The sequence below is a fragment of the Zalophus californianus genome, chromosome 16 (assembly GCF_009762305.2).
Source record: "Zalophus californianus isolate mZalCal1 chromosome 16, mZalCal1.pri.v2, whole genome shotgun sequence".
NCBI classification, from domain to species: Eukaryota; Metazoa; Chordata; class Mammalia; order Carnivora; family Otariidae; genus Zalophus; species Zalophus californianus.
This window is the reverse complement of record NC_045610.1, coordinates 18235021-18258944: the sequence shown is the minus strand read 5'-3', so window position 1 is coordinate 18258944 and position 23924 is coordinate 18235021. Positions and strand designations below refer to the sequence as shown.

At 44.7% G+C, this 23924-nt stretch overlaps 1 protein-coding gene across 3 annotated transcripts; it reads right to left on the bottom strand.

Annotated features, from left to right (window-relative positions):
* Positions 1-166: 166 nt before the first annotated feature.
* On the bottom strand, positions 167-23917 carry SPAG5 (sperm associated antigen 5). Of its 3 annotated transcripts, none has more exons than XM_035724620.1 (24): positions 23773-23917; positions 23395-23520; positions 14412-15502; positions 14134-14311; positions 8988-9062; positions 8686-8778; positions 8461-8595; positions 8142-8261; positions 7927-8019; positions 7711-7824; positions 7256-7349; positions 6777-6924; positions 6595-6697; positions 6274-6407; positions 5707-5845; positions 2620-2731; positions 2366-2452; positions 1985-2105; positions 1757-1868; positions 1288-1368; positions 965-1120; positions 803-877; positions 591-671; positions 167-361 (listed from the first exon to the last, which is right to left on the bottom strand). In XM_035724620.1, exons 1-24 carry the CDS (start codon positions 23821-23823, stop codon positions 290-292), a joined length of 3591 nt encoding a protein of 1196 aa, XP_035580513.1. In that variant the 5' UTR covers positions 23824-23917; the 3' UTR covers positions 167-289. The 3 variants fall into 3 exon arrangements, with proteins under 3 accessions (XP_035580513.1, XP_035580515.1, XP_035580514.1); XM_035724622.1 differs by having other exon boundaries at positions 8539-8595; XM_035724621.1 differs by having other exon boundaries at positions 14197-14311.
* Positions 23918-23924: the final 7 nt, after the last annotated feature.

Here is a 23924-nt window from a genome sequence, read left to right as displayed (position 1 = left end):
GTATCTGAGGAAGCAGAGAAGGGAGGAGGAGGAGCCAACTTTGGCTCTGGATGCAGCGGGAGGGTTGTATGGAGGGTGCCCAGGCAGGAGTGCCAACAAGCTTCTCAAACCTCATCCACCCCCCCAACCCCCAAAAAATAGGATTCAGTGAACGTGAAGAAATACATTAAATATATTTTATTTAAATAGCATTAAGCATAGCTAGCTCTTTGTCCATTGGTCCTGGTGTTGGGGTAAGGGAGTATTGCAGGTAAAAAGGGGTGAAAAAGAGATTCCAGCTTTCAGCTTCTTAGCTCAGAAATTCCAGCAATCGCTGTAGCTCCTTGCAACCCCTCACAACCTCTGGGATGGACTGCAGAGTCTGGGAAGAGGCATAAAAGGCATCTCAGGGTCACAAGTCCAAGGCTCCCAGCCCCAGGAAGCACCAACTGAGTCAGAGGGGAGAAAGCAGAAGCCACAGAGAAGCCTGCAACAGTGAGTCAGGCCCAATGCTCAGCACAGGCTGGGAACCAGAGCGATGCTCATGAGTACTTCCTGGGGCCAAGCCTATGCCAGGTGCCTTAGCTGCATCAACTCCCTCCCTCCTTTACCTCATAAATATGCTGAACAATGTCATCTAGTTTCTTTAACTCCTTGTCAGAGCGCCGAAGATTCTCCTCTAGTATGTTTCTCTAGAAAACAAACAGGTTGCATTAAGTTCTACACTCAGAAGAACAGCATAGCTTGTGTGGCAAAGAAAATATGGCAGAGCACTTGCTAGTAGTAGTGCGAAATGGCCCTAGAATGGCATGGGAATTCTTACATGGCTCTGGAACTTGACCATGAGTTTTGCCTTCTCATTTTTCATCTCCAGGAACATCACCCTCAACTTGTCCACCTGTAGATATATCCAGATCAGTAGAGGCACAACCTAGGGTTCCCGCCAGCTGCCCAGCTCCTCTGCTAACTCTGAGTCACCGCTCACCTCTTGGGAGAGCCACACTTTCTCCTGGATCCAGTTAGTGGCCATAGGCTGACAGTCAGGGTTCAGCTGACCTGCCAGGGTCTCTTGCAGCACCTTAGTCTCTGTCTCCGCACGCCGAAGTGAGCGGGTGAGCTGGGTCACCTCCTCTCTAAGGCTCTGGGGATGAGAATGGAGAGGTATCCGGTAGCTCTCAAAGGGCCTCTCTACCCTTCTTATCCCATGTGGTGAACAAGGGTAGACCAGGGATCCAATTCCCACCGAATATGAGATTCTAGCCATCAGAGACACAGAAGGCAGAGGGCAAGGCATCATAGTGAACGTACTATGAGCTCGCCACTCCTGTCTATCTGCTCTAGGATCTTCTCGTTCTGCTGTTGTATCACTTCCTGGAGCTCCTTTTCATTCTGTGAGGGAAAGGGAGGTAAGAAGCACTGAGAGAGCTAGCTTCTTAGCAGCCCTTGCCAGGAGATAGGATTTAGTGTCTGACCCATGTTCAGCTCCAATAATACCAATTGATAACACTCCATTCTTCCTCTAGGGCTATGTCAGGCAAGGCACATTTCAGTGTTGAGAGAGTTCTGCCAGAGTTCCTGACTTCTAGGTCAGCCTGGGAGATGGGTCAGCCCATAGCTAATTCCCAAACATGTGAAATGTCTGACCCCAGAAAGGGCAAAACTAGGGCAATGATTGGAAAATCCCCACCACCCAGATTCCTGGAGAGACCATGGCTCCCAGTGGGCCAGTAGAGCTGCCCCAGTTCTTCATCGCCCCACTTCTAGGCCCCTCCTTCACCTTGTAGCGCAAGCACAAGGCCTGGTTCAGCTTCTCTATGTCTGCCTCCTTTGCCTTCTGGGCTTCCTGATGCTGTTCTTCCTGGGCCTGTAGCCTAGCCTGCAGATCACAACTAGGGGAGGGAATAATTCAGCATTATTTCTGTCCTCTCGGGCGCTGGCTGGGCCCTTGACATAAGGAGTGTCTCACCTGACCTGCCCTCTCTAATCAAGACTGCCCTCCACTCACATCTTTCGCTGCAGAGTCCTGATGGCTTCTTCTTTAGACTCTTGCAGCAGGGAACACAGGCTTTGAAGCTCCAGAGTCATTGTACCCATTTCTGCCAGGCTCTTCTCCATGCCGGGGATCTCTGAAAGAGCAAGTCCTAGCTAGAGGCAGAGCCCTTTGGCTCTGGACAGAAGTGTGTGTAGCCATCATCACCACAACTCTTATCCATGTTCCCCACCCATACGATTTGAATTTCTGGAACACTGTAGATCCCAAAAGGCAGAAATAAAATAAGCCCACATAAAATTGAGGTTTTTAGAGCAAATTACTTCTCACTGCTTTACTCTTTATCATTAGTACCAGATCTAGAAATGAGGCAGGATCCCTGGAGCCCATCCTAACCTGTAGGCTGAAGGGAAACCATTGATGCTACTCGGGTGAAAGCACTCTTGTCACTTCCAAGCAAGGGCACAGGAGCTGCTTCTGGCTCTAAAACAAAAACCAACCAAGGTAGAGGGTCCCACTGGTGACCCGGTCAAGGGTCTGTCATAACAGAAGCCAGGGAGAGAGAAGTCTGCTGGTGGGCATCTTCAACAGATGAAGATAGGAGGGGCAGGGCCACAACTCTCCCGCCCTTAAATCCCAGGGCCTTTAACCTTCATCTGCCATTGCTGTCAAGACGCTTCCCAAGAAGGCGCTGCCAGTAGGCGGAGGGTATTCCTGGGCAGGAGCACAGGCTGTGCTTACAAGGGGGGTCTCTGGTTCAGCCTAAGGGTAAAGGAGAAACATGACCAGCTGCTCTTCAGGGTTAGTGATTTCCTGAACTTCCAGGTACCCACCAGCCACCTCCTCTGGAAAGCTGTTCTATCTACTCCCTTTTTTCTCTATCAGCACCTTCTCAATTAGCTCCTTTCCCTGAACTTAATTCTCTCACTAAAATAACAGCAATTAAACACAGAAACCTTCTTAAATCCCATTTTTTTTTAAAGATTTTATTTATTTATTCATGAGAGACAGAGAGAGAGAGAGGCAGAGGGAGAAGCAGGCTCCCAAGGAGCAGGGAGCCTGATGCGGGACTCGATCCCAGGACCCTGGGATCATGACCTGAGCCGAAGGCAGACGCTTAACCATCTGAGCCACCCAGGCGCCCAACTTAAATCCCATTTTTAAGCTGCCTTTTCTCTTTCCCCTCCAGATTAAGAAAAAGATAAAGAAGCCTACATTTCCCGCCTAAAATTGTCACCATCTATTGACTACCTAGTCCCCTACACTCAAGTCTTCTGCCTCGCCATTTCACCAAAACTCTTGCTTGGTTTACCAATAGCATCCTTACTTTCAAATTCAACAGACACGTTTCAGCTCTTGTTTTACCTATTTGATAATCAATGACCATGTTCTTCTTTTAGAAATTTCCTTTTCTCAGCTTCTGGAACATGACTCTTTCCTTCATACGCAGGCCTCATACCTTTCTATTTATTCTCTCTATCCACAGGTCCTTCCTTAAACTGTTGGACTCCTGGTTCATCCTTGGCCTTCTTTATACTCTAATCCATTCCCTGGGTGGCCTTGCCTTGGAAACTCCACAAAAACATCCACTACTACGTGGATGACCTTTCAATCTTTCTCTCTCAAGTGTATTATTTTTCCAATCTCCAGACCCAAAGGCTCAACTGCCTGTGAAAAATCTACCAGAATGCTCCATAGTTCACCTGAAATGTAATATGTATAAGGCTGACCTCACCATTTTCCCTGTCCCATCACACCAAAAATCTGTTCCTCCTCCTGTATTTACGATCCTAGGACCGGGGGGTTGGGAGGGCAGCAAATGACAGCCTGCAGTTCAAATCTGGCCTGCCACCTGTTTTGGTAAATAAAGTTTTATTGAAATACAGCCATACACATTTATTTACATACTGTCTATGGCTGCTCTTGAGCTACAAAGGCAGAGTTGAGTAGTTAAGACAGTGACAACGTGGCTCAAAAAGCTGAAAATATTATATTGTATTTTATAAGAAAAGTGTGCCACCCCCAGTTCTAGAAAGTATCATCATCTTTCCAGCAATCTAGAGATCATCATTTACTCTTCCACCTTACTCCTACACCAAACTGGTCACCAGGTTCTATTACTTCTATTTTCTAAATACGTAGTGAATTCACCCAGTCTACCCCTTCCATAACTGATGTTAATTCAAGCCTTCAGGGCTCCTGTCTACTTCTCTAGTCTTGTCTCCTTGTCATTCTTGCCCCATATAGCTCCTATACTGAAGAGCTACTTCCCAGACCCCAAACTTGCCAAATTCCATATGAGCAGGGCCTTGCCTTGTTTACCTGTAGCCCCAGCACCTAACCCAGGTCATGTTACAAGGTAGAAACTACAAAAAAGTACACACAGTGCCTCTCTGACTTTCATAGACCATTCCCTTTGCCTAGTACACCTTCCTATATAACCCCGCCTCCCCCACCCTGCCCTACAAACTTCCAAACCTCAAGACTCTGCCCAAGGATCACTTGCTTTGAGAAGACATGCTAACTCTCAGAGGTAGCTGATGCTTTCTCCACACAGACCTCTATCATGATCACAAGTCAAGATGTCAAGTTTATACCTATCTTCCCTGCAGGACTGTGGATTCTTTCACATTTCCTGTGCTCAGCATACACTAGGGTCAGATCATAAGCACTTCCAAATTTCAGGACCCTGGTTGTACCTCTCAATGTTGAATAAGCTAATTAACTATTCTGAAAGATATCAACAATTTATTGTGTAGTGTGCACTGTGGGAAAGCCAAAGAAGCAAGGCCAAATTTCTGCTTAATTTTTTTTTTAATATTTATTCATTTATTTGAGAGAGAGAGAGAAAGAGCACGAGCAAGTGCGGGGGAAGAGACAGAGGGAGAGGGAGAGAGAGAAAATCTCCAGTAGACTCCCCACTGAATGTGGAGCCCAACGTGGGGCTTTGATTTCATGACCCTGAGATCATGACCTGAGCTGAAATAAGTCTGATGCTTAACTGACGGAGCCAACCAGGCATCCCATCTGCTTTCTTTAAACATAATCTAGTTGAAGAGAATAGACATCTGAGGAAAACTAATGCAAGTGCAAAAGGAGAGTAAGTTCATGAGGACTATAGCAGGAGATCAATGAGTCCCTGTGATTCTGGAACAATTCAAAGAAGGTGAAACAGGGAGGATAAGGAAAGGAAAAGGTATTTCCAGTTTGAAGACAGAGGAAAATGGGTGTGGTAACAGCCCAAGCCCAGGTATGATTAGAGATGGGGCATGTATGTTGTATACAGGCAATCTCGTTGGAGTAAAGGGCTCATAAGAGAGAGGCAGGAGACAGATGAAGAAAAGTTTGAAGGACAGGATGAAGTCCTGAAGGTGACTGAAAGTCAGTGAAGGTCAGAGATGGAAGAAGAGTAGTGTTTTAGGAAGACCATTCTATACAATAAAGATACAACTAGAAAAACTCTCATAAACTAGGAATAGAGACTTCCTCAACCTACAAAAGCCTGCAACTAACATCATAGTTAATGGTGAGAAAGTCCAAGCTTTCCCTCTAAGATCAGGTACGAGGCAAGGATGTCCCCTTTTAACCCTCCTTTTCCACATAGTGGTAGAAGTTCTCGCTAATGTAATAGAACAAGAAAAGGAAATAAAAGATCTACAGATTGGGAAGGAAGGAATAAAATTGTCTTTGTTTGAAGATATGATTGGAAAGGAAGAGAAGGAATCCCCGGATCCTACCTTCTCCTTTAGTTTTGCCTGTAGGAAGAAGGTGAGTCTCTGTAGTTGCTCAGTCAGTGCCCCTAGCTCTTGGGAATACTGGCGTGTCTTCTCCACGTGTTGTTCCTGGTTCTCTGCTATGGTGCTAGCCAGGTTAGCCCTGAAATAAGGAAGAAACAGAGAAAACAGCTAAAGACCAGGCAACCCTCTCTGAACTCCTCTCCCAAATCCCCACACAGAGTTCATTCAAAGAGGGAAACAAGGGGCGCCTGGGCGACTCAGACAGTTGAGCGTCTGACTCTTGATTTTGGTTCAGGTCATGATCTCAGGGTCCTGGAATCAAGCCCTGCATTGGGCTCTGCACTCAGTGCAGAGTCTGCTTGTCTCTCTCCTTCTAGTTCTCCCCCATCTTGTGCTCTCGTTCTCTCTCTCTCACTTTCTCTTTCAAATGAATAAATAACATCTTAAAAAAAAAAAAAGAGGAAAACAAGAGGTTCTTGGACCCTGTCACAGTTTCCTTCTTGGAGACTTTAGCTTCTCGAAGTGTTTATACTTAGTAGGTGAAGCACAGAAAGGTAGAAATCTTACTTGAGGTTCTCCACAGTGTCCTTGAGGTCCTCACACTGCAGACTGCGCTCCCGGAGTGCTTCCAGTGTGGTTTTCAACTGACACTCCACCTGGCCCAGCTCTAGGTGAGCAACCTGATTCTCTTGGTCTGCAAACTAGGGACACAGGAAAAGGAAGGGAGGCAAGGAGAGGAGAGGGAGATAGGGAAATGAGGCTAAGCAGGAAATTGTAGAGCCCTGGGAAGAGAGGCTTTTCCTGGTCCCCAGTCTAAACCTCACTTCCATAGCATCGGGTAAGAGTCGCGCTGCTACCGGCTCCCCTGCGCCCAGCCACGTTCCTCACCTCCAGGGTCTCCTTCAAGTCTTGCACCTCCTTGGCCAGGACAGTTTGTTGTTGCTGCAACTCTGCCTGCATGTGTTTTAGTGCCACCTCTTCCTTTTGCCATCTGCCAGAGACCTTATATTAAATCTCAGCAGTCCTACATCCGGGGCGCCGGCTGCCACGGTAACCCAATGGTAACTCACTGAATAGCCTGCTCCTCACTGCTCTGGGTAAGCTGGCAGAGCAATGCATCCCTCATGGCCAGGTCCTGGGTGCAATGGGCATGCTGATTCTGTAGCTCTTTTAGCTGACTCTCCAGGCTGGCCAGACTCTGAAGCTGAGCCTGGAGATCTAAACCAAAAGTATCCTAATGACACCATGTAGACAGGCCGAAATCTCCCCGTTCTTCGGTTCCGAAACAAATGCTCTAGAGCACATCCTCGCTCTACTGCCACACCCCAAGCTTCAGTGGGGCACAAGTGCTTGTGCGTGTACGGACAGACGTACACACACACACACACACACACACACACACACACACACACACCCCTACCTGTTGCTAGGCGACTGTTTTCCAACTCCAGTTGTAAACGGACAGACGTACACACACACACACACACACACACACACACACACACACACACACACACACACACACACACACACACACACACACCCCTACCTGTTGCTAGGCGACTGTTTTCCAACTCCAGTTGTTCTATTCGGCCTTTGCAGTCTTCTAAATGGGTAGTAGCTTGTTCCAGCTCCCTGGAAACCTAGGAAGAAAAGACAGATTTTTCTCCTATGGTTCTTTCCGAATCAGGAATCCTAGGATTCAGCCCAGCTTCTCTTTCTGGACGGAACAGCAAAGCACCTTGCTCCTGGGCAGCAACACTGCAGAAATAAGGTCCCCAGTAAAAAGTAGAAAGAGGAGAAAAGTAGCTGAAGGTGCTGAAGAGCAAAGAAAACAACTGGGCCCAAGGCCATCTACAGTGAAGGGACTTAGCTGGTCTCCAAACCCACAGAGTAGAAAAAGGACAGGTCCAGGGTAAGAGGCTAATGATACCACTCATTAGAAAGGCCTTCTGCGGAGGAGGAGGAAAGCAGGCCTAACAAGTCCCCACTCCTGGTTTATACCTGCTGCTTTTCCTCAATTGCAGCATCACGCTCCTGCAGGGTCTGCCGACTCTTGGCTTTGAGTTTCTCTGTGAGTTGTTGAGACCGGCTCAGCAAGGTTGTCCATGTTACATACTACCAGGGGAAGCAAGCAGGTCAGGAGAGCACCTTTGAGGCAAGGCTCCTAATAGGGCTGGCTGTGAGTCAAGGAGTGATATAATGGCCCCAAATACTCACATCCAATTGCATGGATATCCAGTCCTGTTGTAAGTTTGAAGTCAGACTCACTGTCTGCTGAGCCACCTCTTCTTGCTCAGCATGAAGCCCTACCTACACAAGAAGGATTACCTATAGAGAGGGCCCCTTCCCTCTGGATACAACAAAGTGGGGGTATATGGCCATCCTCCCACTGTTCAGCATGAACCCCAGGAAAGAGAATGCCTTCAAATTACCAGTTGGGTCTGGGTCTCCTTCAAAAGGCCTCTGAAGTCCCCCATGGATGTCAGGTCCTGTTCTAGCTGGCTGATGCGCTGGCTGGCATGTGCACAGAAGGCCTCTAGCACAGCCTCGGCCTATTGAGGGAAGAGGTGGGCAGAGGGGCAAAAGAGCACAAAAAGCCCTAACTCTCTACCACACCAGGAGTTTAGTTCATTATTCCCCAGGGCAGGCAGTTCTTAGGCCACCCATCTGTGTCTCAAGCGAATTTGTGTTCCTGCAGGAACCCTGAGGAAGAGACCTCCCACATCCGGGAACAAAGGCCTGGCACTTTACCGCATCCTTGCCCCTGAGGGCCATTTCCTCTTTGTGCTTTGCCTCCTCCCTTTCTGCTTTGAGGCTCTGGAGCCTTGCCTTCAATTTCTTCAACACGTCACAACAGCAGGAGACCAGGGTTTCTGCACGCCGAGACTACGAGGTAAGAATCAGACACCACATCTGGTTCTTTTTGGGACTTTCAGTCTCACCAAAGGCCCCTGCCTTCACCTTCATGCTGCTTACCTCCTGACTCACGGTAGTTTTATCTTCCTCCAAGTGCAACAGAGATAGATGAAGCAAGGATATCAGCTCTTTAGAAACCAGCACCCATGACTGCTGTAGAGGGAAAGGTGGATAGGTTAGATCAGAGATCAAATAAAGTCACTAAGCAGGAAGTAAGCAAGGACGCTGGGAGGGGAAACCACTGATCCCATTTCCAAGCTCCCAATAGGGAGAAGATATCACCATCTGCTAACCACCCAGGATTCTCCATTCTTGATCTTCACAGGAGACCCAGAGATGGTATAAGGTCAGTCAATACTTACCATGACATTCCTGGCCTGCTGCAGAGCCTGTGCAATCTCTTGGCTCTCCTGAAGATGCTGAGGTTTCTTACTTATCTAGTCAGAGAAACAGTTGTGCCCTTTGCATAGGCAACATGCACCACCAGCACCACATTCCCCCTCCCACCCACCAAAGTCCAGGAACCTCTCCGATTAAAAGCAGGAACAAGGCTCACAGCTCAGTGAAGCCAAGTCAGAAAAAAATCCAGAGGTACATAAAAAATTTCTTTTCAAAATAACTTTTTTTCTAACTATAAGGATGACATGTGTTTATTGTAAATATAAAATGGAAAAAGAAGCCATTGATAATTTCACCACCTGGAGCAATGATTTTTTTTTTCCAAGATTTTATTTATTTGAGAGAGAGAGGGAGCAAGCATGAGAGGGGAGAGGGGCAGAGGGGGAGGGAGAGGGTCAAGCAGACTCTCCACTGAGTGCAGAGCCAGACACAGGACTCTATCCCAGGACCCTGAGATCATGACTTGATCCGAAATCAAGAGTTGTACGTTTAACCGACTGAGCCATCCAGGGGTCCCTGGAGCAATGATTCTTTTTTTTTTTTTTAGATTTTATTTATTTATTTGAGAGAGAGAGAGACAGAGATAGTGAGAGAGATCACAAGTGGGGAGGAGAGGGAGAAGCAGGCTCCCCGCAGGGCAAGGAGCCTGACGCAGGGCTTGATCCCAGGACCCCGGGATCATGACCCGAGCCAAAGGCAGTCGCTTAACCGACTGAGCCACCCAGGCACCCCTGCAGCAATGATTCTTAACCAACAGTACAGCAACTACCCCAAAAGATTTCGATAAAACCCCACACCAGAGATTTTTTTGCTATAAGGATTTGCTGTAACTGAGGAGTATATTACTTCCCTCAGGTGTCAAGGAGAAAAAAAAAAGTTGCAGACAACTGATTTAGAAACTACCATATTCAGGGCATCTGGGTGGCTCAGTTGGTTAAGCGTCTGCTTTCGGCTCAGGTCATGATCCCGGGGTTCTGGGATCAAGTCTCGCATCTCCCTGCTCAGTGGGGAGCCTGCTTCTCCCTCTCCCTCTGCCTGCTGCTCCCCTTGCTTATGCTCTCTCTGTGTCAAATAAATAAATAAAATATTAAAAAAAAACTACCATATTCAATAAATTCTAAGATGATTATCTTTTATACGCTAATGCCACTGAAATTGGGATGCATCTTAATATTGACAGTGTTTTAGGTATGATGAAAGACAGTAATGCTTAAGAAAATCACAACTGATTGGGGTGCCTGGGTGGCTCAGTCGTTAAGCATCTGCCTTCGGCTCAGGTCATGATTCCAGGGTCCTGGGATCGAGCCCCGCATCGGGCTCCCTACTCAGTGGGAAGCCTACTTCTCCCTCTCCCACTCCCCCTGCTTGTGTTCCTGCTCTCGCGCTCTCTCTCTGTGAAATAAATAAATAAAAATCTTAAAAAAAAAAAAAAAAGGAAAAAGAAAATCACAACTGAGATTATAACATAAACGTGGGGTCCTGCTTTTATTACTTAATTTTATTATACTGTTATTTAACCCTGAATTTATATTCACTCTCTTCACTCAAATAGCCTGAGACTGGAACATCTGTTTTAGGGGGACCTATTAGAGTACCACTCATTTTTAACTTCTACTGATACTTTACCTCACCTCAAAGCCTCTCAGAAATTATCTGAACTCTGATTTCCTTTCTTTAGAAACCATGACTTATGTTATACTTCCTTTCCATGTTATTAAAAACTCTTCATAAGCATACTTTAAAATTAGGTTGCAGAATATCCCATCTTATGGTATACCATTATTTTTCATTACATTCTTTCATCATTTTTGAAAAAGGCTACTGTCTTTATGCAGCATTTTTTTTACCCTTAGGATACATCCCTAGAAGTAGAACTACTGGGTCAAAAAGTTTGAATTGCTTTAAGGGTCTTCCTTAAACTACTTTCAAAAAAGGCTGAACCAATTTATACACCCTACTGACAATGGGACAATACTTACAGCATCATCTATTTTATTTTTTGCCATTTCATGAGACAAAAATAGCATCTCATTGTTCTGATTTGCAATTCTCTTGATTCCCAGTAACCTTCTCAAATATTTCTTAGTCATTTTTATTTTCTCGTTCTCTGGCTATGTGTTATCTTCATGCAGATAAAAATTAGTATTTTATGTAGAGTGGAGAAGTATGATCTCAAGACAGCAGCCATACAGAGACTTAAGTTCTGAGAGAAAAGCAGGGAGCCGTCATCTGAGACAACACCTGCTGGAGAAGCAGTGCTGAGTCACGACGTCACAGCAGTCTGGATTTAAGGGGACAGAGCTTGTGGAGTTCACTGCTCCCCTCCCCGTAGAGTGGCCATTATTCCCCACTGCACTGTGCGGTAAGGCACGCAGGGCTCCATGAGCCCCCAGACAGGGCACGCATGCTGCTCAGAGCTGGGCGGTCAGGCAAGTGATGAGATTAGTGTGAAGGAGGCAGCCAAGTGGCAAGGACAGGGCACTGTGATGGGGAATGGCGTCAGGTGCTGTCACTGCCCCTCTTTGGCTCTGGCTCAGTGGCCTCCAAAGGGATTTGGCAAGCTTCAGGGAAGGAGGGTATGAGGCCAACTCAGGGATGGGGAATGAGGTCAGGATTTTGGCAGAAGGTAAAGTCATTATGTTGAGGATATTTTCAACCCCAGGTCTTTGGGTCTTTGGAGACCATCTCTTCTTAGCAGCCCACACATTACCTCAAAGGCCACAAGACTGAAGCTCTCAATTCCTTCCCTGGACACAATTCCCTTTCTTCCTCAGCCTGTGCTGTCACAACCAGAGTCCTCTAGAACAGTGGTCTTTAAACTGTTTTCTTCTCCTATCTCGCAGAATAACTTTGAAAGACTGAGTACTCTTTAAGTTTAAAATGTTACAAAGGCTGTAACTTCAACCGTTATAAATATTGATAGTTTGAGGGGTGCCTGGCTTAGTCGGTTAAGCGTCTGCCTTCAGCTAGGGTCATGATCGCAGGGTCATGGGATTGAGCTTCACATCAGGCTCCCCGCTCAGCATGATCTCTCACTCACTCTCTCTCAAATAAATAAAATCTTAATAAATAAATAAATAGATAGTTTGGAATAAAACTGTTAAATCACTCTTAAATATATCCAATGGTATAAATACAACACATGCCATATTTATTTATTTATTTATTTATTTTATTTATTTATTTTTAAAGATTTTATTTATTTGACAGAGAGAGAGAGTTAGCGAGAGCAGGAACACAAGTGGGGGAGTGGGAGAGGGAGAAGCAGGCTTCCCGCCGAGCAGGGAGCCCGATGCAGGGCTCGATCCCAGGACTCTGGAATCATGACCTGAGCCGAAGGCAGACGCTTAACGACTGAGCCACCCAGGCGCCCCTCAAACTATCAATATTTAATACCTATTTGATGACATTAAAAAATGCATAAACAGGGGCCCCTGGGTGGCTCAGTTGGTTAAGCATCTGCCTTTGGCTCAGGTCATGGTCCCAGGGTCCTGGGATCGAGCCCCGCATCGGGCTCCCTGCTCACCGGGAGCCTGCTTCTCCCTCTCCTTCTGCTCCCCTGCTCCTGCTCTCTTGCTCGCTCTTTATTTCAAATAAATAAATATTTTTTAAAAAATGCATAAACGGGCCCCTGGGTGGCTCAGTTAAGTGTCCAACTCTTGATTTCGGCTCAGGTCATGGTCTCAGGGTCCTGGGATCGAGCCCCACATGGGCCTCTGCACTCAGTGGGGAGTTCACTTGAGGATTCTCTCTCTCCCTTTTCCTCTGCCCCTGCCCACTTGCACTCTCTCTCTCAAATAAATCTTTTTAAAAAATGCACAAAGAAGCTCCTCTTAACAGTCAGAAATTTGGGGGCCCCTGGGTGGCTCAGTTGGTTAAGCGTCCAACTCTTGATTTCAGCTCAGGTCAGGATTTCAGGGTGGTGAGATCAAGCCCTGTGTTGGGCTCCAACCTCAGCGGGGAGTCTGCTTCTCTCCTCCCTCTCCCTCTGCCACTTTGCGGGTGTGTGCGTTCTCCCTCTCAAATAAATAAACCTTTTTAAAAAAAGTCAAATTTTTTATCATCCCTTTTCCTCCTTGAACCTGTATTTTCACTCTCAGAATTTTATCCTCATGTAATATATTTTAAATCTATAATATATTTAAAGTCTATCATTAATCAATATCTCTGCAACAACAGAAGTCTATTTTACCCAGTAAAATTTTATTGGGAATCATCTATTAATAAAAAGGGTAGTGCTTCCCTCCCCTTATTAGTTCAAGTGTCTGTGGATTACTGTAATTCCTACACTAAGACATGGCTCAGCAAAAATTCTATGCTGATTTTCCTTTCTTATAGATGTAAGCACCGAGAATCTGCTTCACATAAATAATGGGAATGAGCAGGAATGGAGGAAGAGAAGAGGGCATGTCACCCAATTCTAGGCACTCCTTTGGAAATACATGCCAAAAATCTCAATAGTGAACCTCTGTCAAAATTTTTATTTTATTTTTTTTTTTAAGATTTTCTTTATTTGAGAGAGAGAGAGCACGAGAGGGAAGAGGGTCAGAGGGAGAAGCAGACTCCCTGCTGAGCAGGGAGCCCGATGTGGGACTCGATCCCGGGACTCCAGGATCATGACCTGAGCCGAAGGCACTCGCTTAACCAACTGAGCCACTCAGGCGCCCTGTCAAAATTTTTAATGATCCACAAACATAACTAAAGTCTTCCTTCAATTTTGTTGAAAGCAGGCAAAAATGATGTGTCACATTATCATTGCAGCCATTTGCTTTCTCAGCATGTACACAAAGATTTTCTATTGTCCTTTGATTGCTATTCCTTGACAATGTAAGATTCAGGATAGGTAGTGAATACGCTGCTCTTTAGTAAAGTAGGCAAGGGCCATTGAGAATGGGGAAGTAGGAAAGAAAAAAAATTAGTCCAGAGTACATGTGGAAGATGAAGATCTAGAAACTGATTGCTTTAAAACTTTCCTTGCTTATATTCCCTTGGAAAATTGTGATATAGCCCAGGGGTATAATGAGTACCCACAGCTTTAAGGGATTTTCCAGATCCTCAGCTTTTATACATATTTTAAAGAAGAGGGCCCACTGGGAAGAACCTTCTTACCCCACTGGGAGATGTGTCAGTCTGTGTGCTACTGTCCTGAACTTCTGAGGGAGAGACAGTCACCTGGCTCTTCCAGTCCCGCAGCTGGCGGGAGAGAACCTCCAGGATGACAAGAGAGCTCAGCAGGTTATCTTCTAGGTCATGTCGAGATAAGGCAGTCAGATCCGGAGGATGGTTGCTGCAGCAAAAGAACATGAGAAGAAAGAAAGGGGAAGGGATGGGAGCAGCCGGTCCAGGTTAATGGAGTCCAGGAGGCAGAAAGATACAGGGACACTTACCCCCATAGGAGGTGCTCTGTCTCAGAAGTACCATCCTTGATACCTGTTGAGCCTGTCTGGGAGGTGTTTGTACTCTTTTCCTGTGCTGCTGGGGGAGTAAACCAAGTCCCCACCGAGCAAGTAGGGAAAGGGGTAGTGCTAATCGCAGCATCTCGAAGCATAGAGGGAAGGGATAAACTCTGGCGGAGATTTTCCAGCATGATTGAAGTATTTACATCTTTTTCCAGCCAGGCCAGTGGGGACATCCAAGACCCTGTATCAGAGATGAGAACCCTACTAGCATCTTCTACTGCTGGGCCTGGAGTTGCCTGGGATTCCATTTCTCCTGGATTTGGGGTCAGGCACATGGATGGAGTAGCTTCCATATTTGAGACAAGTGCTTGATCTCCTAATTCAGCCTTCTCAGGGAGTGCGGGAAAACTAAGTTCTTTTTCCTCTACAGATCTGTGCTCTACAATTTCCTCCCCTGGGTCCACGTGACTAATCGGGAAATCTGCTGCTAAGGCAGTTGAAGGGGAGAGCCAGAGCCTGGAGGAAGGCAAGAAGATATTACTTTCAGAAGGGAGTAAGTCCTCAGCCACAGCATCAGTCCTACTGCTCCGGAGGCTTTCTCTGGAGCAGTGCGGCTGCTGCTCAGAACAGGGATTTCGTAGACACTCCAAGATGTGGGATGGAGGGTGCTGAGATGTAGGTTTCTCAGGCATAGCAGGAACAACTTCTGAAAAGCTGTCTTCTTTGCAGGCCGCCACGCCATCTCTTAGCAGATCTCCTGGCCTCAAAGGCTCATCTAGAGAGATGCTGTTTGTCTCTGCCACGGTATCTAAATGAGCCTCAAGTGTAACGTCTTGCTGCTGCCCCACTGGAGAGGGTACAAGGACCATAGTTTTAACTACATTGTTGTCCAGTGGATCCACTGCTTCCTCAGATATTTTGGGAGTAGAGTTGGTTTGGGGATTCAGATCTAGGGGCTGCTCATCTGATTTATGTTGACAAGCTTCTAGCCACTTTGAGGGATGGCTGAACTGCTCTGAAGGGGAATCTGTCCTCTTGGCATTGACAAAATCCAGTGGAGATGCGGTGTTGCTGCCTTCCTGACAAAGAAAACAAAAGTAGTTGACCAAGGCAGTCAATTCAGGTTCCCAACATATAGTTATGGGTACAGGATACTGTCTGAACTCAAGGAAAAGTTTTCATTACCTCTGCGTAGGTAAAAACTTGGCTAAGCCTTGCTGCTCACTAAAGAAACCCTAAACTAAACCTAAACTGAACCTAACTAAAGCTGGGAAACCATCTTAGGTCCTTGCAAGTGAACCAGCCTACAATATAAACCAGGCTGAGATAATCTATCCATATCCTGGGGAGATGGTAGCTTGAATGTGACCCCACTCATCTCCAAACCTAACTCCAACCCACTTTTAGAGGAATGGGTAGGAAGGATCCCTAGGTAAGCTCTGCCAAACTCTGGAGTTGCTCCAAGATTTTCTCTCTTCTGGGATAGATGAGAAATTGGGGACCAGAGTTAGTGTAATGTCTTGCTGGGGCCCACAGAGATCCATGGACCCTAGGAAAAAGGGCAACATCAACCTACACTAGTGACCTAGTCTCCCTGGCCTCAAGAGCTGAGGGTGTCCTGAACACATGGGTTGAATCCATTTAACACTTGGGATTTGAAGAGCTCTACCCTTTATAGCAGAGGAAAATGAAGAGCAGAGACTTCTTCCTGGTGCCTCGTAAAGAACTGACAACCCCCCTATATGCTGGTTCACAGGGACAAAGACCACTGTGCCTTCTACCACCTGCAGGGTTGCTGGTCCTGAGACTCAGTGAACAAGAAAAGGAAAGTATGAATGTACTTAAGGAGCTCTAGTAGCCAGAAAAAGGACAAACCCTAAGATAGTTAGAAAAAGTAGACCCTAGCAAAACACAGCTGGTGGAAGAAAAAGATGATAATGTAAGAAGATTCAAGTACAACACACAGACACAAAGACTTTCTGGAATTAATAATACTTTTATTTTTTTTAAAGATTTTAATTATTTATTTGAGAGAGAGAGAGAGCACATGACAGGGGGGAGGGTCAGAGGGAGAAGCAGACTTCCAGCCGAGCAGGGAGCACGATGCAGGACTCGATCCAGGGACTCCAGGATCATGACCTGAGCTGAAGGCAGTTGCTTAACCAACTGAGCCACCCAAGGTGCCCTAATAATACTTTTAAATAAAAAAAAAATCAGTAAAATGAATTGAAAGACAATGATCAGAGTAGAGGCTGGAATTATTGGCCTGGATAATCAAGTGGAAGAATATCTTAAAGCAAAGACAAAAATACAAAGAAATGTAAATCTTAGGGAAAAGCTAGAAGAATTGGAAGATAAATCTAGTAAGCCTAACATGTGAGGAAAAGAAGTCCCATGAAAATAGAGAACACTTATAGGAGGCACTAATTAACGAAACTAGAAGGAAATTTCTCTGAGGTAAAGAAAGACCAGAGTTTGTATATTGAAAGGGCTCACCAAGTTCCAAGCAAGATTGATAAGAAAAATAAAATTACTGAAGTATATAAGGAAGATAAAACTATTTTAGAAGCTTGAGATAGAAAGACCAATTATTTACCAAAAAAAAAAAAAAAAAAAAATCAGACTTACATGAAATCTCTCATTTACAGCAGTGGATGAAACTTTAAAACATAAAGTTGAGCTAAAAAGGGCTTCTGATACTCTGGCAACTTGCTGACTGAGTGTTGGTTACATTGATGGGTATGCTTTATACAAATGTGTTAAGCTGTATATTATATGTACTTTCACATATTTTATTTCAATTTTTTAAAAGTTTTTCTTTCCGGGCGCCTGGGTGGCTCAGTCAGCTGAGCGTCTGCCTTCGGCTCAGGTCATGATCCCAGGGTCCTGGGATGAGTCCCGCGTTGGGCTCCCTGCTCAGTGGGGAATCTGCTTCTCTCTTTCTTCCCCACTTGCGCTCGCTCTTGTTATCTCTGTCTCTCTCAAATAAATAAAATCTTAAAAAAAAAAAAAAAGTTTTTCTTTCCAAGTACTTTAAAGGAAAAGTAGAAAATAAAGCAGATAGCAAAGAGATTATGAGGCAAAAACAAACAAAGAGAACAAAGAAATATTAGCAAGGTTATGGGGCGCCTGGGTGGCTCAGTTGGTTGAGTGGCTGCCTTCAGCTTGGGTCATGATCCCAGGGTCCTGGGATCAAGCCCCATGTTGGACTCCCTGCTCGGTGTGGAGTCTGCTTCTCTCTCTCCCTCTGTGTTCTCTCTCCCTCTCCCTCTCTCTCTCTTTCAAATAAACAAATAAAATCTTAAAAAAAAAAAAAAGAAATATTAGTAAGGTTAGAGCACTACTGTGATAAAAGACATAAGTGAAGATATGTTATAAAAAACATATCAGTCTGCACTAAATAGCCCAGAAAACTATATATACAAACCAAAGACTTTGAGAAAGGCAAAAGTGCATCTTACAGTTTTTGCTGTGTTTAACAAGTTTCTATTTATTCTTTTTATCACTTAAGGAAAAAATATTTGAAAATCTTAAAACTGATAAGGGGTTAATACCCAGAATATATAAAGAACTCCTACAACAACAACAACAACAACAAATAACCCAATTTAAAAATGGGCAAAAGACTCAAATAGACATTTCTCAAAGTAAAACATACAAATGACCAACAAGTACATGAAAAGATGCTCAACATCACTAATCATTAGGGAAATGCAAATAAAAACCACAATGAGATAATACCTCACACCCATTAAAATGGCCACTATCAAAAACAAAACAAAAAATAACAAGTGTTGGTGAGGATGTGGAAAATTGTTTTAAGGATTTATGTGAGAGAGAGAGAGAGAGAGAGAGTAAGCACATGTATGCGTGAGCAGGGAAAGGGAGGCAAAGAAGGGAGAGAGAAAAAATCTCCAGCAGACTCCCCTCTGAGGGCACAGCCTGACACAGGGCTCAATCCCAGGACCCTGAGATCACGACCTGAGCCAAAACCAAGAGTCGGATGCTTAACTGACTGAGCCACCCAGGTGCACCCAGACTGTCTGAAATTTTTTTCTAAGATGTATGTATGTATTTGAGACAGAGAGAAAAAGAAAAAGAGAGGGAGGGAGAGAGGGAGGGAGAGGGAGAAGGACTCAATCCCAGGACCCTGAGATCATAACCTGAACCAAACCAAGAGTCAGACGCTCAACCGACTAAGCCACCAAGGAGCCCCAGACTGGCTGAACTTTTAAAGATCTCTAACCAATACTACAGGAGGTGATGTGAGGAAATGGATATCTTCATATAATGCTGGAGAAAATATGAATTGTAACAGCTATTTTATTTTATTTTTTATTTTTTTTTAAAGTAGGCTCCATGCCCAATGTGGGGCTTGAACTCATGACCCTGAGATCGAGTCACATGCTCTACTGACTGAACCAGTCAGGCACTCCTGTAATAGCTATTTTAGACAGCAATCCGCCAAAATTTATTAAAATTAAAAATATCTAAGCCAGCATTTTTGTAATGTACATAAGCTGTAGAATCACTATGTTGTACACCTGAAACTCATATAAAGTCAACTGTATGTCAATTTAAAAAAAAATATTGTGGTGCCTGGGTGGCTCAGTCAGTTAAGTGCCTGCCTTTGGGTCAGGTCATGATCTGAGGGTCCTAGGATTGAGCCCCGCATTGGGCTCCCTGCTCAGCGGGGAGCCTGCTTCTCCCTCTCCCTCTGCCCCTACCCGCCACCTGTGCTTGTGCTCTCTCTCAAATAAATAATTTAAATCTTAAAAAAAAAAAAAAAACCTTTCCTTCAATTCAACAATCCTACTCCTGAAAACGTATCTCAGTACCTAATATATGTTCAAAGGTATTTATGTTAGCATTGCTTGTAGAAAAAAAAAATTAGAAAAACAATGCCCATTTATGAGTAAGTTATGATTCACGCATATCATAGTATCTCATGAACTACTTCTACACCAGTGGACACAGGGATTTGCACCACATTGTTAAATGAGAAAAGAAACATACAGAGAAATGTAAAGTTGATCCCCATTATTTGTGGATTATTTGCAAATTTGCTTATGCACTAAAATTTATTTGTAACCCCAAAATCAATACTTGCAGCCTTTTGTGATCATTTGTGGGTATGCACAGAGCAGTGAAAAAAAATCGCCTAAAACACATATCCAAGCTGAGGTTGAACAAAGTATTATTTTGCCTTCTTGGGTTTGTTTTTTTTTTTTTAAGTAGACTCCACGCCCAACGTGGGGCTTGAACTCAGGACCCTGAGATTAAGAGTGGCATGCTCTGGGATGCCTGGGTGGTTCAGTCAGTTAAGTGTCTGCCTTCAACTGAGGTCATGATCCCACAGAACGGGGATCAAATCCCGCATTGGGCTCCTTGCTCAGCGGGGAACCTGCTTCTCCCTCTGCCTGCCGCACCCCCTGCTTCGGCTCACACGCGGTCTCTCGCCCTCTCTCTCTCTCTCTCATTGACAAATAAATTAAAAAAAATAAAATCTTAAAAAAAAAAAAGAGTGGCATGCTCTACCAACAGAGCCAGCCAGGTACCCCCTTTCCTTCTTGTTTTAGCTATCATACTGTAAACAAATGCCTTTTTCATGATCTGTTTAGCGTCACGTTTTCACATTTCTTGTGCCTTTTTTTTTTTTTAAAGATTTTATTTATTTATTTGAGAGAGCGAGAATGAGAGAGAGAGAGAGAGCACATGAGAGGGGGAAGGGTCAGAGGGAGAAGCAGACTCCCTGCTGAGCAGGGAGCCCGATGTGGGACTCGATCCTGGGACTCCAGGATCATGACCTGAGCCGAAGGCAGTCGCTTAACCGACTGAGCCACCCAGGCACCCTCTTGTGCCTTTTTGTTGGCAATTTCACTGTTTTATGCTGAGTGCTGAAGTGCTGGCTAATGTTCCTAAGTGCAAAAAAGCTGTGATGTGGGATGCCTGCGTGGCTCAGGTGGTGAAGCCTCTGCCTTCAGCACAGGTCATGATCCGGGGTTCTGGGATCGAGTCCCGCGTTGGGCTCCCTGCTCAGTGGGGAGTCTGCTTCTCCTTCTGCCTACCACACTCTCCCTGCTTGTGCTCACTTGCTCTCTCTCTCTCTGACTAATAAATAAAATCTTAAAAAAAAAAAAACCCAAAAAACAGAAAGCTCTGATGTGCCTTATATGTGTTGGATAAGCTTCATTTAGGCATGAGTGCTCTTGGCTGTGAGTTCAATGTTAATGAAACAACAATATATACTAAATAAAGTGTTTTAAACAGAAAAACACATAAAATAAGGTTAGGTATTATTTGGTTAAAAACAATGTTTGATCAGAGGCTGCAGTAACATAACCTTGTATTTCCTCTAGAAGCAGCAATACAGTATTTATAATTAAGCGTTTACAGAAACTATAGAACATAACTACTGCAAATAATGAGCACTGCCTAAATGTTGTGATCTTATCAATTAAATAATTCATGTTTGATTATTAAGAGAACACAGAGAAAAATATGAAAGGATACAAATCAGCATGTTAAAATGGATTGGTTACTTGGGAGAGGCAAGGCATGTGTGGAAAAGATTAATTCCAGAAGAGGGGCAAAAGAGAGAGGAAAAGTAGAGCTAAACAACAACAACAACAACAAACAAAAAACGGGGCAGGGGGCAGAGGAAAAAAGGAAAAAAAATTGCCTTGATAAAAAAATATTACAATAATATATGGACATGTGTGTATGTAAACACATACACACACACAGATACACATAAAGAAATGCAAGAAGAGGTGTGCCTGCGTGGCTCAGTTGGTTAAGCGTCCGACTCTTGGTTTACCTTCAGGTCCTCATCTCAGGGTTGTGAGATTTAGTTCTGCATGGGGCTCTGCACTGGATGTGGAGCCTGCTTGGGATTTTCTCTCACCCTCTCCCTCTGCTGCTCATGCATGTGTGTGCATGCTCTCTCTCTCTCTCTCTCAAAAAATAAATAAGAGAAATGCAAAAAAGGATTTTCAAATATGACAGTTACCTAAGATGGCAGAAACAGAGTTTCTTCCTTATATATTGTTCAAATGTTTCAAACAATGATCATAAATAATCAAAATTTTAAAAAGCAAAAATAATAGTTATTTTGTTGGGGAAAAATAAAATTAAAATAAAATCTTCAAAAAAAAAATTAATGAATTAGGGTCGCCTGGGTGGCTCAGATGGTTAAGCGTCTGCCTTCGGCTCAGGTCATGATCCCAGGGTCCTGGGATCAAGCCCCACATCGGGCTCCTGGCTCAGCAAGGAGCCTGCTTCTCCCTCTTCCTCTGCCTCTCTCCCTGCTCATGCTTTCTCTTCTCTCTCTCCATATCTCTGTGTCTCAAATGAATAAATAAAATCCTTAAAAAAAATTTTTAATTAATTAATTAATGGCTGTGATTAAATTCTATAAGCTCTATGAAGATCAGTTTCCACTAGGTACTTTTTTTTTTTACCTAGGCTGTACTAGTATGGTAAATTACAATAAATAAAACTAAAAATTTAGTTCCTCAGTCATATTAACCACCTTTCAAGTGCTCAACAGCCACATAACCCATAGCCACCATACTGGACAACACATATTATCAAACATTTCCAACATCCCAGAAAGTTTCAGGTTTGGTTTGTTTTCTTTTTTTGATTTATTTATTTATTTTAGAGAGAGAGAGAATGAGAGTGAAAGAGCAGGGGGAGGGGCGGGAGAGGGGAAGCTGACTCCCCACTGAATGCAGAGCCAACACGGGGCTCAATCCCACAGTCCTGAGATGATGACCTGAACTGAAACCAAGAGTCAGATGCTCAACTGACTGCACCCCACCAGAAAGTTCTATTGGCCAGTAGGTGTTAAGAGTGTTTTCAAGAAAGGCCACTACCTTCATACATCTGTTACTCAGGATGTCTCCATTTTTATATATTCTTCTTTCCTCCTCTAACGTATTTCATTTATATTGTATCTCCTTCCAAAAATAATGCAGACTGCAAAGAGGCAGCTGAATGGCTTAGTCAGTGGAGCATGCGACTCTTGAACTTGGGGTCCTGAATTCGAGCCCCACCTTGGGTGTGGAGCCTACCAAAGAAAAAATAAAAATAACTAAAAATAAAAATATTACAAATAATTTAGCCTGCATGAAAAAGAACAGATAGATCAATAGAAAAGGTTAATGAGATACAGAAGCATAGTCAAAAAAGAAAAAGGAAGCAAATTTTTCTATTTCAAGGAGTAAGAGTAGCTATATATCTGATGATCAAATTTGACCCTGAGCTCTCCAGAAGCCAGAGCAAGAGGGAAAATACGGTAAACTCTGTAGTTCTCCTTATCAAAAAGAAAGAGAAAAGGATAGCAATTTCTTCAGGAAGACAATTATCCCAGGCAGTTAAGTTCTAAAAGAAATTTCTTTGAGGAATTTTATAGAGAGGTCAATCTCCTTCCTTGGCAAGTTTTTACCACAACTGAAAAGCAGTTTCTACATGGCTACTTCTCTCAAAACTTTTGACAAAAGTACAACTCAGTGAGGGCAATTCTACAAGAGGCTAGTTTAAAAGAAGTCGGCCTAAGTACTCTGCCTTCCAGTGGGGTAACTTGACTCCAGGAAGAGTTCTGACTACCTCTTGGAATGGACGTGGATGTTGCCTGACAGTGGCAACCGACTGATCTCTGCGCATGAGCCCACGTTAGGGCGAAACTACTAATCAAAGTGATAGGGTTTCTCAGTAGTTTGGTAAAGGTTTAACGGGGGAGGAGGTGATAAAAACTAACAGCTAAATAGAGGTCTGGGTTCTCAGTGGATTTCCTTTAACCACCCTAGGGCACCTCTCTGTTGGCCTGAATAGCTGTAAATGGATGTCACCAAGGCAGAAGACTTCATTATCGTTATTAATTACGTTCCAGCCTTGGCCCTCTGTTCCTCTGAGCTCTCGACCTCGGCAAAGAGCCCAGTCGAGAAGCTGGCCAGGCGAATCTCACCTGCAATCCCGGCTTGCACAGTGATGAGGTCGGCGAGTAGCATATCGGGGGCCCTTTTCCAGAGCTGGTGAGGGCACCGGGCTGCAGGATAAGTTCTCGGAGAGGCGTTCTCATAGTTGGTTTTCCCTGAAAAAGCGGAGAGTGTGAGAAAGCCTGGGCTGGGCCAGTCAGGCCCTTTTTCCCCTAAGAAGCTCCTGGGGCAATAGGAAGAGTAGACTTCCACCCCAGTCGCGCTGAAGCGGCAGGACCAGTATAGACTCCACACGCACACCCCCTTCCCCAGGCTGGACCCAGCTTTCCAGGACACTCGGCGTTGCCGCCGTCCCCGCCTCGAAGTCCCGACCCAGCTCTCTCCGTCCCTGAGGTTCTCTTGCTCACCGGTTGGGGCAAAGGCGATAGGCTAACGTTCAGTTTTTTCACCCGCCACATTTTCACCACAGAACGCGCGGATCAATCACCTCCCAAGCCCAAGAGCAGACGCCATGTCCACCCGCCGTCTTTATTTGAACAGGCGCCGCGCCTCTCGATTG

Bases quoted from the DNA above. Each gene is read 5' to 3' on its own strand.
- SPAG5 (XM_035724620.1), bottom strand. From the start codon at position 23,823: ATGTGGCGGGTGAAAAAACTGAACGTTAGCCTATCGCCTTTGCCCCAA. The intron at 6,408-6,594 runs GTGAGGAACGTG...CTGTGTCCCTAG, and splicing joins ACTTGAAGGAGACCCTGGAG to TTTGCAGACCAAGAGAATCA. The intron at 2,453-2,619 runs GTTAAAGGCCCT...TTTTTGTTTTAG, and splicing joins GACAGCAATGGCAGATGAAG to AGCCAGAAGCAGCTCCTGTG.